General features: G+C 32.3%; 1 protein-coding gene across 1 annotated transcript in view; it reads left to right on the plus strand.

The window, feature by feature from the left end:
• EEA1 (early endosome antigen 1) overlaps window positions 1-15,845 on the plus strand; it is a gene marked incomplete at both ends in the record, with an annotated part of 151,706 nt that overhangs the window by 56,206 nt on the left and 79,655 nt on the right. Inside the window, 6 exons of the mRNA XM_080706144.1 lie at window positions 2,822-2,858; window positions 4,321-4,434; window positions 5,418-5,539; window positions 6,855-7,010; window positions 13,309-13,425; window positions 14,825-15,163. Of these exons, the coding sequence (XP_080562270.1) occupies window positions 2,822-2,858; window positions 4,321-4,434; window positions 5,418-5,539; window positions 6,855-7,010; window positions 13,309-13,425; window positions 14,825-15,163 (885 nt within the window). The remainder of the gene's footprint in view (window positions 1-2,821; window positions 2,859-4,320; window positions 4,435-5,417; window positions 5,540-6,854; window positions 7,011-13,308; window positions 13,426-14,824; window positions 15,164-15,845) is intronic.

The raw sequence follows: 15,845 nt of genomic DNA on the forward strand, positions 1-15,845 counted from the left end.
CACTGGAATTTATCTTCCATTGTTTAAAGTCCCTGTTATATCCCAGTTACTTCCTAGTTTCTACATGAGAGAAGAAAACTTATGACCCTTTATTTTCTGTGAATTTCTGTCACTTAACATAATGTTCTCCAGGTCACTCCATTTTCCTGCACAATTTTGTTCTTTGTGAGTAGAATTTCATTGTGCATATATCTCATAATTTTCAATCCGTTTATTTGTTGATGGACATCTACATTGACTTTATAATTTGGCTATTGTGAATTATGCTGCTATAAACATGGATATGCATGTATTACTAAATTTTCTGATTTCAGTCCCTTTGAAAAGATAGCCAGGAGTACCATATAGCTGGATCTTATGGTGGGTTCATTTCCAGTTTTCTAAGGAATCTCCACACTGATCTCCATAGCATCTATACTAATTTGCAATCCCACTAGCAGTCTAGAAAGGTTCCTATTTCCCCACATCCTTGCTAGCGTTTATTGTTGTTTGACACCTTGATGATTGCCATTCTAATTGCGGTTAGATGAAATCTCAGTGTAGCTTTAATTTGCATCTCCCTGATTGCTAATGATGTTGAACATTTTTTCATGTATGGTCCATTTATATTTCTTCTTTTGTGAAGTGTCTGTTTAATTCAATTGCCCATTTTTTGAGTGTTAAGTCTTTAAGTGATTTGAATATTCTTTTAATATTCTCTATCAGAGGAATAGCTGGAAAAGATCTTCTCCCATTCTGTAGGCTTTCTTTCTAGGTTCTTGGTAGTTTCCTTTGATGAACAGAAACTTTTTAGTTTAATACCATCCCATTTATTCATTCTTGTTTTACTTTCCTGAGCTTAGGGGGTATTATTGAGAAAGTTTCTACCTGTGCCTATATGTTGGAGTGTTTGACCTGTGTTTTTTAGTAATTTCAAAGTCTCTGGTCTAATTTTCAGGTCTTTGAGTTGACACTTGTGTTGGGTTCTCACCTGCACAAGTAGGTAGGGATTTCATTCTTATTTTTTTTTTTTTTAAATGAGTAGCCAGTTTTGCCAACACTTGTTGAAAACACTCTTTTCTCCAATGTATGTTTTTGGTACCTTTGTTAAAAATCAATTGGTTCTAAGTGTGTGGATTTGTTTCTGTGTCTTCTGTTCTGTTCCATTGGTCTGTGTATTTGTTTTTGTGCCAGTACCATCTGTTTTTATAGTTATGTGGTATAAATTTTTTTTTTTTTTTTTTTTTTTGGTGGTACTGGGGATGGAACCCTTCTACCTCCAGGCTACATTCCCAGACCTATTTTTTTATATTTTATTTGGAAACAGGGTCTCTTAAGCCAATGAAGCTGGCTTCAAACCTGCGTGGTCCTCCTGTCTCTGCCTCCCAAGCGCAGGGATTACAAGTGTGTGCCACCTCGCTGGGCTAGTTTTGTGGTATAATCTGAAGTCAGGAATTGTGATGCCTTCTGTATGGTTCTTGTTGCTGAGAATTGCTTTGGCTATTTTGGGTCTTTTGTTTTTTAATATGTAATTTAGGACTGATTTTTCTAGCTCCAAGAAGAATGACATTGGTATTTTGATATGAGGGATTGCATTAACTGTGTGAATCACCTTTTGTTTTTTTCATTTTTAGTCCTGGTCACCAAACTCAGGGTCTTTTACATGCTGGGCAAATGCTCTATTTACCAATGAGCTAACCCCAAAGCTAATATTTTTAGTGTTTATCATGTGATGGCATATTTTGGCTTAAGTTAATTTTTAAATATTATACTTGTTTTATATGGTTACAATAAGGACATGATTAAGTGATGGGGTATGATTTAATGACTCACGTGGTTTATTGTCATACAAAGTAATTTTTCTTAGGTTTACAATGCCTGAAGAAGGGGAAAATAATATGAACAAATCTTACAGGTATACTCAATAGATGAAGTATACTAACCAACCACATAGTGAGTGAATTCCAAAATTATTAAAGTCTAATTGCTCAGTTATGATGTAAACTGGTCACTTTGGAAAGAGAACTCTGAAGTTTGAAGTACACTTTCTTTAGCAGTTTCTTGGGAGCTATTCTTTTTTTTTTTTTTTTTTGCAGTTAGAGAACAGTGCAGGTATTTATTGGTAGGTGAGACTTCAAAGTTCAAAGGCTTATTGGGTATTGCTCTGTAGCAATTTGAGCTGTGGGTCTTGAGAATTAGTCAACAGAATGTCACCTGCCATGGCCTATGCTTTTTTTTTTTGTGGTATTGGGGTTCCTGGAAGCCCTTCATCTTCCAGGATACACTCCCAGACCTATTTGTTTTTAATTCTTTTATTTGTAAATAGGGTCTCTTAAGCCAACGAGGCTGGCTTCGAACCTGCACGATCCTCCTGTCTCCGCCTCCCAAACATGGGGATTACAAGCGTGCGCCACCACGCCTGGCTGGCCTATGCTTTTAAAGTGTCTGTCACACTGTTAGACTTATATAGTTTGAGTTAAGTATTTGAGACTTTTAGCTCAAAATGGGATATAATAAATTTGATATCATATTCTAAAGAGGAGGGGAAGTTCTATTTTATGTGTTAGTACATTTATGGAATTTTACATGTCATCTACTATAAGACACATAATAGTTTTATGTATATATTAACATATGAAAAGATTCAATCTTAGAACTGGTGAACTGTAGTTATTATGCTAGTCCACCTAGAGGAACTTTATAGATATCGAAGAATGAGAAGTATGAAACTTTAAGTTACTGAATCTGACTGATGGGACTTTCAGAGATTTTTAATACTTGTACTGTACACTATTGTCTTCTCCTTTTAATGCATTTGTTTATCTTTTGTTCCATTGAGGAGGCAAAACCTGATGGATTGGTGGCTGATTCATCAGCAGGTAACTGTACTGAGAACAAATGTTTTTCATTTTTTTCTTCTTGCTTATCCTATTTTTTTTTCTTTAGTAGGTGTCCTCTAAAGGAATTTTGCTTGTCACTATACCTTATGGTGATAAAACAGTGAAGATAATGGCCATATTTTAGGTTTAGGAAGTTCCTTGTGAACTTCATAATTTTGTCAGTTTAAATTCATTTTTTTTTTCTTCATTATACTCTGAAGTTAGAAATAAACTTCTGGAATAGTAAATCAATATGATTGTTTAATAAAAATTTAAATTAGTATTAAAGAGTAACATAATCTTTGCCCCTTGAAGTAAATTGATGAAAACTTTTTGTTGTTGTTGTTGTACTGGGGATTGAACCCAAGGGGTAGTGTCCCTTTGAGCTGTACTGCCAGCCCTATATTTTATTCTTTATTTTGAAACAGAGTTTCACTAAGTTGCAGAGGGCCTCACTAAGTAGCTGAGGCTGGTAATGAACCTGTGATCCTCTTGTCTCAGCCTCTCAAGTACTGGGATTATAAACATGGGCCACTATGCCTAGCTAAAAGCATTTTTATAACTGTCTTTAAGTGGAGGAATGTTCAATATATTTAAGAAATCTTTTTTTAATGAGTTGAAGTAGAGGAATTGATTGCATATTTTAACTGATTGCTTTTTCAAGGCCTGATTGTTTTTTACTATTTCTGAATTTAGAATTACAAGCACACACCTGTAATCCCATACTTGGAAAGCTGAGACAGGAGGATTGGAGGACTGGAGGGTTGGAACTATCTTCAGGAATTTAGTGAGGCACGAGACCCTGTTTAAAAACAAACAAACAAAAATTATTTATTTTGAGGTGGGATGTAGCTTGAAAGTAGAATGCCCTTGGATTCAACACTCAATATCTCCCCCACAACAAGTGTATAATCAATTTTATCAGAGAAGCAAGATATACTTCTTTTTGATAATTTGATGGATTTATAAAAATAACTATGAAGTCAAATTTTAAACAAATCTGTCTATCTATCTACCTATCTATATTTTTGGTGGTACTGGGGTTCCTGGAAACCCTTCTATCTCTGGGCTACATTCCCAGACCTATTTTATATTTTTATTTGGAAACAGGGTCTCTTAAGCCAGCAAGGCTGTCTTCGAACTAGTGCGATCTTCCTGTCTCCGCCTCCCAAGCGCAGGAATTACAAGTGTGCGCCACTTCGCCTCGCTTAAACAAAAATTTATAGCTTATTTGGAGGTATTTCTTTCATTTTTTTTTTTGTTTGTACATTAGGATTTGTGCCATATACAAATCAGATGTACTTAATTTTTGAACTGTGAAATAACTCTAATTGTAATTAAATAATAAACTTGTAGGGATTGCCTTTACTACTACCATGATTATGACGTAAGTAATGACAAGCATATGTAATTAATATTGTATTTAAATAATGTCTGCAACTTTTTTTTTTTTTTTTGGTAGAAGTACAGTCTTTGGAACAACAATTAGAAGAAGCCCAAGTAGAAAATTTTAATATTAAGCAAATGAAAGATTTGTTTGAACAGAAAGCAGCCCAACTTGCAACTGAAATTGCTGGTAAGTTAAATCAGAATTTTTTAGCCAGTAAATTAGTCTCATTATTTTTTACTCTGAGCTACACCCCTAGCCCTATGTGTTACTCTTTATTTTGAAACAAGGTCTCAGTAAGTTGCTGAGGGCCTCTCTAAATAGCTGAGGATGCTGTGAACCTCCAATTGACCTGTCTCAGCTCCCAAGTACAATTACAAGCATGTGTCACCACACCTGGCAATGTATCCTAGATTAAAAAATACATTTCAATGTGATCATTAGAGTGATGGTCATGACCAGTGGAATCTAATGACATAATTTCTTTATAATTTGTCTTCTCATCTCTTCTCTTCAAAGGACCAATTTTTTTCTATAGATCTTGAAATTAAAAAAACTTTCCTTTTTTTTTTTTTTGTGGTACTGGGGATGGAACCCAGAGGCATTTTTTTTGAGCTACATCCCCAGCCATATTTTTTATTCTTTATTTTGAAACAGGGTCTCACTGAGTTACAAAAGGCCTCACTAAGTAGCTGAGGCTGTCCGTGGACTACAATCCTTCGGTCCCAGCCTCCTAAGTGCTGGGATTACAAGCGTGTGCCACCACGACAGGCAATAAATTTTCTTTTTGACAAGATATAAAAGTAACATTTTTAAAGAAATTAATTATATAATACATTAGAGATTTAATACTTGGTTATGCTATCAATTATCCATTTTTAAAAATTATGTGCTTTTAGGTAAAATATTATATGTGATTCATTAAAATACCCAATTCATAACTTAACTTTGAGTAGAATTTATATAGACAAAACCAGTTAATTAATTTTAAGTTCATCACTTAATATAATTGGAATATGAGTTTACTGTGTATATTTATAGTTATTTAAGGGATGTCAATTGGAATTAGAATGATAAACAAATATACAGAGTAATATACATGAATTTATAAAACTGTCCTTCCTTAGAGTTAATGTCATGAAGCTAATATTTATATAACTATCTTAAATTAGATATTAAGTCAAAATATGATGAGGAGAGGAGTCTTCGAGAAGCTGCTGAACAAAAAGTGACACATTTGACAGAAGAATTAAACAAAGAAGCAACTGTAATTCAAGATCTAAAGACTGAACTGGTAATTTACAAACCATTTATTGGAACATAGTTTTATATCTTTTTACACTGAAATGAAATATATACTCTGAAGAAATATTAAAAGATAGTTTGAATAAACTGGAGGAAATTAAAAATTTCCTGAACTCTGCCACATTAAAAAAATATCCTACATATATATGATTTAAAAAATAAAAATGGAATTCTGTAATATATTTTAATATTTTTATTGTTTCTATTTAAATATAATTTACCATTTTAGTACATTTATTTATTTATTTATTTGTTTATTTTGTGGTACTGGGGACAGAAAGAACCCAGGGGCATTCTACCTCTGAGTGACACCCCTAGCCCTATTATTTTTTTATCCTTTATTTTGAAACAGGGTCTCACTGAGTTGCAAAGGGCCTCACTAAGTAGCAGCTGAGGCTGTCTTCGAACTGCAATCCCTCTGTTTCAGCTTCCCAAATTCTGGGATTACAAGCATGCGCCACCACACCCAGCTTTTTAGTACTTTTTATATCTGCATCTCTCATCCTGACATTCTCTCACACTTTGAGAAAGTTTTTAAATATTTTCATTTTTTTGCAACATTGGAGATTGAACCCAGGGGTGCCCTACCACTGAGTTACATCTTTATTCCTTTTTAAATTTTTTTTATTTTTATTTTTTATTTTTTGCAGTTCTGCGGATAGAACCCAGGGGCATTTAACCTCCAAGCTGCACCCCTACCCTATTTTTTATTCTTTATTTTGAAACAGGGTCTCACTAAGTTACGGAGGGCCTCACTAAGTAGCTGAGGCTGTCGGCAAACCGCTACCCTCCCATCTCAGCCTCCTGAATGTTGGGATTACAAGCATGTGCCACCACGCCCAGCTTAATTTTTTATTTTTTGATGCATTCTTCTTCTTTTTTTGATATGGTGTTGATGATCCAATTCAGGAGCTCACACCTGGTAGGCAAATACTTTAACCATTGAGCTATATTTCTTCTTCATTTTTATTACCAATTTTCTAGAATAACAAAAGAAGAAATGTTGCATTTATCAAATCTTTATAATGACTAATATAAGTAGTTTGTGAAGGAAAGAAAAGCAAATAAAGCATTAATGATGATTGTGAATTTGCTAGTTGTACTTTGAATAGAAATTCTATTAAATACAAGCAAGATAAAGTGGAAGAGGTGGCTTGTTGGGGAGAAGATAGTGTTAGATATTTGGAGTCCAAAAATTGATGGAATTGTTTTCATTTTGATTTCTTTTTTGTGAAACCATTCTATAAGTGTATATCATTTAAGTTTTTCATTGTAAGTATTAATTAAAATGTCTGGCTTCACAGCTTCAGAGACCTGGCATAGAAGATGTTGCTGTGCTAAAGAAAGAACTGGTTCAAGTTCAAACACTAATGGATAATATGACCTTGGAGCGAGAGAGAGAATCTGAAAAACTGAAAGATGAGTGTAAAAAGTTGCAAGCAGAATTTGCTAACTCAGAGGTAATGAAGTTCAATGTATTTAAATGTGGTTGTTACTACATTGTATCACAGTGAATACTCTGAATAAAGCCAAGATTTAAGATTGTTCTAAGTGGCTCTTCAACAGTGTTTGCCTTTCTTTCATTTGATTTAAGTAATACTTGTTGATAATCAGTGTGGTCTGACAGTATGTTTTACTATATAAAACTAGACAATTGGAGAGGAATGTTTGTATAATAGGTTATTATTTTGTTTAATAACTGATACATAGAGAGATGATATTCAAAGTTAAATTTACTCAGGCTCATCCATAAATGGAAATTGAGCTTATCTCAATTTGGTACCAGTAAAGGAAGAAGGATAATTATCTACAACTGTATTACCAATGTCTAAGAAAAATATTTAGGAAAGATTTTCTGATAAGCTTATTTCTAATTGATAGGCATTGTGTAATTGAGAGTAGTGTTAAAAATCTAGTTTAGCACTATTTAGGATTCTCTTTTATAGCAACCCTGATGTGATCTATAGCCCTTGATAGGTATTATAGCATGTGCATATTTTTTCATAAATCAACCATTCTATGGAATTGATATTTGTTTCCCTGTAATTCACGTTCATTAGTTCTAGTTGCCTTTTCAGGAACTGCATGGGATAAATTCTTACTCTTTCCACATAGAACATTTGAAAACAGTTTCTTCTACTATTTCTTCCATTAAATAACTTTGGCCTATATATTCCTGATATAGTTATGTCGATGTATGGCAACAACTAAGATAATGTAATAAATATTTGCCTTACTAGCCCTTTTGTTTTACTATATTATAGTATATATTTTGTTATGACTACTATTACTTGCAATCTTATTTGAAGTGGACCTCTGTTTTCAATATTTTCTGTTTAAAATGTTCTTATAGTGACATTCAGTTTGCTTCTCTTAAGAGTTTTTAGCTAATGATTTAAAATCACTTTTTTCCAGAAAGAGTAATGTCAGCAAATGGTGGAGTGTAAATATGGATAATCCATGTCTAGTTCATCCTTTATTTTCCTTTTTCCTGTCTTATTAGTAGGGGAGGAGTGATGAATGTATATGGGTTTAACATGCATAGGCATGTGAAGCCTTATAATGTTTAACACTAATTTATGATCTTTAGGTGCAGATTTCTCCAAAATGATACTTTATAGTCCAATAACACATAAGTCCACAATTATTTAAATAGTTTGAGGGGGCTCATGAATTTAGCAAAGTCAGTTAAAAGGTTTGTTTTAGTAATACTACTAGTTAATCTATAAATAAAAATATGTAATCAGGAAAACAATGAATCAAAGATATCTGATTAGGAAAACCTCCATTTAGATGATATTTGACATAGAAAAACCCAGTCACTTATTTCTGTACTCTGCTATGAACTATATTTTGTTAGATTTGCCTGCCTACTAGTATTTTTCAAATTAAAAGAAATAATTGTACCCTTTTATGATTTACAAATTTCTTTAAATGTTATTCAGAATTTCAAAAGAAATACAATATGATGATGAAAATAATAGTGATTTTAGAATATATGACTTTTTACAGCTGAGAATCATGGAGTTATACATATACTTGTTAATTAAGAATGTTAGTAAGGAAAGGAAATTTATATATTTACTTGCATTTGAAAAAATATTTGACACATAATATGATAATAAAAATATTTAAATAGTATTTTATTAAAATTTACTATGATTTTAATTTGGAGGGTTTTATAAATTTATATTTTTATGCATTCAGAATAAAATATGTAATATAATGAGATTATTTAAGATGAAAAAGCTATGACTAAAGTTAAAAAGAGTTGGGGTAAAAGACTAGTGTCTCCTATTGTCTTTCTGTAAACAGGGCTAATTGTAGGAAGCTTGGGTTCTTTTTCCTGGGAAAAAATATTTTTTGGAAAGAAGGAAAATAGCGGCTTCAAAACCAACTGTTTATATCTTAATGTTCAATTTTTTTTTTTTTTTTGTAGTAGTGGGGGTGGAACCCAGGGGCTTTACTACCTCTGGGATATACTCCCAGACCTATTTTATTTGGAAACAGGGTCTCACTAAGTTGCTGAGAACCTCACTAAGTTGCTGTGGCTGGCTTTGAACCTGTGCAATTCTCCTGTCTCAGCCTCCCAAGACTCAGCCACGCCTGGCTTAATGTTCAAGTTTTTATAAAGTTTATCTTTTCAAATATTTTGAAATTTAGAAAGTAATTTATTGCTGAGTAGTTGAATAGGCAATTTAATATTTCATTATATTTTCAGTGAAAAAAGACATTTATTTTTTAGTTAATATTATCTATTAAGATATATAATGATGAGACCTCAAACTTTGTTAAATATTTTTAATAACTTTAGGAAGCAGTAGCATGAGTCAGACTAATATTACTATTAGAAATGAGCTCCTTGAGTAACCCTAAGTTTTGAATAGTATGCTAGTCACTTTAAATAGGTGGTTTCATTTGTTTTTATAAACCTGTAAGTTAAGCCTTCAATCTCTTTAACATAAGAAATGAATCTGAGTCTCAGAGAGGCAAGTTACTTGTTGAAGGTCATTTACCTAATAAAGAAGCTGAGTTTGAAACAAGGCTTATCCAAAGCCTGTATCCCTCCTTTTGTAGCATGTTCTCTCTCATTTTAGGTGGTCTGATGATTGCCTTATAAGCAAATTTGTGTCGTTGATTTTGTCCTAATACTTATTATGCTTCGTTTTAAAATTTTCGCCAAATTGTATGCTGTAGTATTTGTATTGAGTAATAGCTTAAAACATTTTTGAGTTGTATCTTACAGCATTCTCATAAAAATAGAATTACTGTCTAATTGCTTCATCTCATTTAAATGTTTATAACTCCATTTTGTTTTCAATTTACTCTGAACATATAGTATAATTTCTATTTATTTATTAAAATTCTGTGTTCTCAAGTATATAGGTACATTATAGCAATTAAAGAAATTATTGGAAATTTTATTATTGATATTGCTACTTTTACTGAATCTAAAGATTGGCATCAGAAGCAGAACACATTAAAAGAAGCTAAAGATACAAGAATTTATTTGATTGATATTTTTAGCTGGGGCTGAAGATATATAATCTAGTATTTATTATTAAACATGTCTTTGTGTTCATTACTTTCATTGAATACATTTCTTGTGAGTTCGTTAACTTTTTTGTCTTTATATTTTTGAACGCATATTCTTTCATTTTAAAGCACTTTAAAGTATATAATGAGTAATTGGCTATTTTTTAGATTAAAAATGAGGATTTAGAGATAAAAAGTATTATTTCTAAATAATTGAGTTATTGAATATATCAGAACTATAATCAACTTATATTTGGTGTGGTCTTTAATGGAAATGAGTTTTAGATAATTTTATTTGTATTCCAGTTAAATTCATTTGAATCATAGTTTTAAGAGCAAGAATGTTTATATAGGTATAGAATATGTATGATTATACTCATGCATAGCTATTAAAGAGAATATTTAAATATCTTTTGAAAGTATGCATAGTTAAGAGATTAAATTTATAGAAATGTTTGCACATCTTTATTATCTGCTCAATATGTAATTTTGTCAGTCTTGTCTTTCACCTTTCATCCATCATTTTATTATTTTTTTTCTGCTTTCTACTGGAGATGCTTAAATTTGAGGTAATGTGTTTTTGGAAGGCCTTTTAATATTAATAATATCCTTAATATACAGCCTTTTACTATCACATGGCAATTTTGTGTTTTAAGGCAATCTCAGAACTTCAAAGACATGCTCTTTTTGTTAATCAAAATTTTCAACCATTTTAAAGTGATTATCTCTTGCTAGTGATAGAGCACTAAGCAACTGTATTTCTAAAGCACCAGCAGAGTGGTTGTTTGAAATACTGTTTCTTATTATTTTGTAACTTAAAGGATTTAGTAAAAATATATTATCAAACTCAATATTATAGCATCAAGGAACTGCAAATTACTTTGTAGTGACTAGTATATTGTTTCTGTGGGAATAAATATTAAGTTGGAGGTATAATCACTCATTCAGTTAGGGAGTATCTTTGAGTACATATTAAGTGGCATTAACTATTTTAGGTGTGGGGAATACAACTCTGAATAAGATAGTGACTGCTCTCATATTCCTTTGTGGAAGTCAACAATATTTAAAAAAACAATTAGTATGGAAAGATAATAATTGCTAAGAAGAGGGGGAAAGCAGGCTTTGGGCTGCAGTGGAACTGGCAGTTTTAGATAGAAGGTCAGGGACAGTCACCAGGAGGATATGAGGGAGGAGAGTGAGTAAGCAGGAATCAGAGCGAAGTGCTGGGCCTGAAGATTCCTGGAGAGGTTACAGCAAGTGCTGAATCCCCAAGCACACATGAACTTAGCCTAGTACAACAATGAGGAAAGCCAGTGTGGCAAGAGCAGAGAGATTTGAGTTTCACCCATGGTGCTATCTGAAGAGGGAGTGCTTTTTATTTTTTGTAATTTTTGTCTTTGTTTTTTATTTTTTCAAGCATAAACACAATATACTATCACTGTAAAAGATTACTCTAGAGTGAGCAAAACACAGTGGGGCATGCCTATAATACCAATACTTTAAAGGCTGAGACAGGAGGATTACAGGTTTAAGGCTAGCTTCAGCAGTTTAGTTAGACCCTCAGCAAGTTAGCGAGACTCTGCTTCAAAATAAAAATAAAAAGAACTGGGAATGTAGCTCAGCGATAGTATGTTCCTGGGTTTAATCCCCAATTAAAAAAAAAGAATTATGACTTATAATGTACAATTGGAAAAGGAAATCTGTGAAATACCATAAAATCATGGCATTTTAACAAAATATACATATAGTTTATATTCTAATATATATTGTTATTTCTGTTTATTATGTACCAGGAACCTGTAAATTCCTTTGATAAGATACTAAAAGTAGGGATTTAGATGAGACAATTTATTTTCTTTTGTGATAAGTTGGTTTTTATGCTTTATACATAAAAAGTATAATAATTAAAAAAAACTAGATCATTCCTAATGGTTCTATTAACATCTATAGTCTTACTAAAAGAAATGATTCAAAGTTGTTATAAATGGTAATTTGAAATAAACTCACAATATCTACATCTATGTGAAAGTTACATTATTAATTTAAGACAGATGATATTGGGGTATGCCTCTTACTTGAACATAGTGGAAAAACATGAATACTTAAGCCATATATATATATATATTTCTTTTTTTTTTTTTGCTGGTCTGGGGATGGAACCCAGGGACATTTTGACTTCCAAGCTACAACCCCTGCTCTAGTTTTATTCTTTACTTTGAAACAGGGTCTCACTAAGTTACAGAGGGCCTCACTAAGTAAATGAGGCTGTCCACAAAAAGTGATCCTCCTGTCTGTCTTCCAAATGCTGGGATTACAAGCGTGCGCCACCACGCCCGGCTAGCATTATATATTTTAAATGTTTTGTATATTGAGTATTTTATATATAAATATGTATATGTATATAAGTAAATATATGTATATATGTTATCTATAATACTGAAACACTTCCTATATGGTGTAACTATAAAATAAGTGGTAGGTTATCTTTCATTGTACCAGAATTGGTGCATTTAAATGAATGTTTTAGCTATGTACATATCTCAAACATGTTGCTATTCTTCAAAACACTTTTGATACTTTTTTTTTGTATGTGGTACTGGGGCATTCTAGAACCCAGGAGCATTCTTCCTCCGAGCTACATTCCCAGCCCTATTTTTTATTCTTTATTTTGAAACAGGGTCTCACTGAGTTGCAAAGGGCCTCACTAAGTAGTAGCTGAAGCTGTCCATGAACCAGATTCCTCCTGTCCCAGCCCCCCAAATGCTGGGATTACAAGCATGTACACCAGGCCCTACTCTTTTATTTATTATTTTTATTACTTTTATTTTTTGTGGTACTGGGGATGGAACCAGTACCACCCCCCCCCAAAAAAAAAGGGGTTTCCAGGAATCCCAGTATCACACACACACACACACAAAAAAAAAAAAAAAATTAAGCCAAAACATGTGTTGTAATAGGATGATAGGATCAAGTATCAAGTTGAAAATTCCAAGTATTATTTCAATGTAATTCAACAAGAATAACAACAAGGGTGTATTCATTCGAGTCACCCCTCCATGCCAGTCTGGTATGGAGCTGTACCTATCCTCTGTATTTCTATCTTTTAATAAACTTCTTTAAATCTTCAAAAAAAATAACAAAAGTTTATATAATTTTAAGTCTTTGTATACTTACAATTTTGTTTTCATTTTAATTTGCTCTAGTTTTTATTTGATTTTTTAGGCCACAATAAGCCAGCTAAGGAGTGAACTTGCCAAAGGCCCCCAGGAAGTTGCTGTATATGTACAAGAACTACAAAAACTTAAAAGTTCAATTAATGAATTAACACAAAATAATCAGGTGAGAATTTTAAAGTTACTCATTGTGGTGAATTGATTTTATGTGTCTTAAACTTTAATCTGTATACTAGCACAGGATGTGTGTATGTTTGTGTGTGCACTATTTGTGTGTGTATGTGTGTGTGCGCACGCGCGTACGCGTGTGCATTCAGGTATGCATGAGTGGGCGCACACCCTGGGGATCTAACTTAGGATCTCTTACCTAAGCATGTACTCTACTACTGAACTGCAGCCACAGCCCTTATTAATCCAATCCTGAGCATTATGTTTTGACTTTTCTAGAAAGGCTTTTATGTGTGTGTTTCCTTTAAGTTAAAATATAAGATACAGAGGTTTTGATGTCTTTATTTATATCCTGGCACACTGTACATATTAGTTGTCCACATATTGACTCATCACGGTGTTTACAGTGGCCAAACTATCCTGGCTATTTTTCTCACAGATGTGAATTACAATTCTCACCCATATTGTGGGTCTGAATATATTGACCTAAAATGTTCAATATAGTCAGGCATGGTGGAGCACACTTAATCCCAGTACTTGGGAGGCTGAGACAGTAGGATCTCAGGTTCACAGCTAGCCTCAGCTACTTAGTGAGGTCCTCTGCAACTTAGTGAGACTCTGTTTCAAAATAAAGAATAAAAAAGTAGTAGGTGTAGCTGGGGTTGTAGCTCAGAGATAGAATGTCCCTGGGTTCAACTCCCATACTGCCAAAAAAAAAAAAAAAAAAATTCAATATTAGTTGCAACTGATACTAGATTTAGATGTTTGTTTTAGGCTGGCTGACCAAGATCCTTGATAAAGGTATTGTTTTTATAGTTTGTACATGACAGAATTAGGTAAAATAAAGTAAGAAGCAGGTGTTATCTTTAGATCATTACTTTTGTATATTTAGAGATAAATTTGAATTAGTCTTAGCCTCTAACTAAAATAAATGGTCTTTTTTCAAGAACAGAAGAAAAAACTGGCATCAGTGGGATAGGGCGTACTAGAGCAGCAGATGGCAGCATTCTGCTAAAGCTCTTCTTAGACGTGACATTGCAAAGCCAAAATCAGAATTGGCATAGTATTTTGTCACTCAAAATAATTTTTGTTAGGAGGAAAGCAGTTTTAATTTTTAATTAAATGGAAGTAGAATAATACTCCAAAGAATTCAGTAGACTTTAGTGTTTCTATTTTATGACAATATTTTCTTGGCATTTATATTGGTAGAGTTTAGTCAAATAGATCGATCATAAAATCATGTTAGTATTTAATAATTATTTACTATTTTATGGCTTTATATTATATTATTAACTAAAACATTTCATAGGACATAATGCTGCTCCAAAGATTGAGTAATTGGAATGATTAAAAGTATTAGGAAAAGAAATAAATCGTTAAATCAATATTTTGAATAGAACTTGACGGAAAAGCTGCTAAAGAAGGAACTGAATTATACCCAGTTAGAAGAGAAATATAATGAAGAATCTGTGAGTAAAAAGAATATACAAGCAATCCTTCATCAAAAAGACCTAGATTGTCAACAGCTTCAGTCAAGGTTATCTGGATCTGAAACCTCACTTCAGAGGATGCAGGCAGAACTGAGTGAAAAAGGAGAGACTACACAAAAGCTCAAAGAAGAATTATCTGAAGTGGAGACCAAGTACCAGCATCTTAAGGCAGAGTTTAAACAGCTGCAACAACACAGAGAAGAAAAGGAGCAGCATGGATTACAACTTCAGGGTGAAATTAATCAAGTAAGGGATGTTAGTTTTATTCACTGTAATTCTCCTGACGGTTTATTAGTGTGCTTGATAGTTCTTTGATCATAGTCATATAAAAAATTGTCATTTTAAAACTTAATTTTTATATCCTACATTTTCAGAACTTATTTCTTTTAATTTCAGTTTCCTTGAGGAAAAAAAGATACTATCCATCTTATAGCATTGTTGTGATGCAATTATGAACTGATATGTATAAATTTCTTAAAATGGTATTTGGCACAAAGTAGTAACTTACTAGGTTTTAGCTGTAATAATTAAAATTATTCTTTAATTTCAAAATACTTACATTGTTTTCTTTTTTTCATCAACTTTTATTAATATAAAACCATCAATATTAAAATTGATATTTTAAAAATAGGAAATAAGTCAGTCCAAATAAAATCATTTTTAATAGGTAAATAATCAGATAAAGTTGATGTAGGTTTTGGTGTGGCCATTAATTTTTAAAGTCTCTATTCTATTTATTGCTTATAGATAAAATTGGATTGCAAAGTAGAAATTTGGTGGATTAAAATTTTCAGCCACACTTTACATTGCTCACTTATTTTTAATTGCTTGGCAGTAAAAGTTTATTTTAATTAATTATTTTTATGACTTTCTACTTCTTTATAGTAGTAATAATAGTAATTATTATGATAGTGATTTATTGTGCTTC

This window comes from Muscardinus avellanarius (assembly GCF_963383645.1).
Source record: "Muscardinus avellanarius genome assembly, chromosome: 11".
Lineage (NCBI taxonomy): Eukaryota > Metazoa > Chordata > Mammalia > Rodentia > Gliridae > Muscardinus > Muscardinus avellanarius.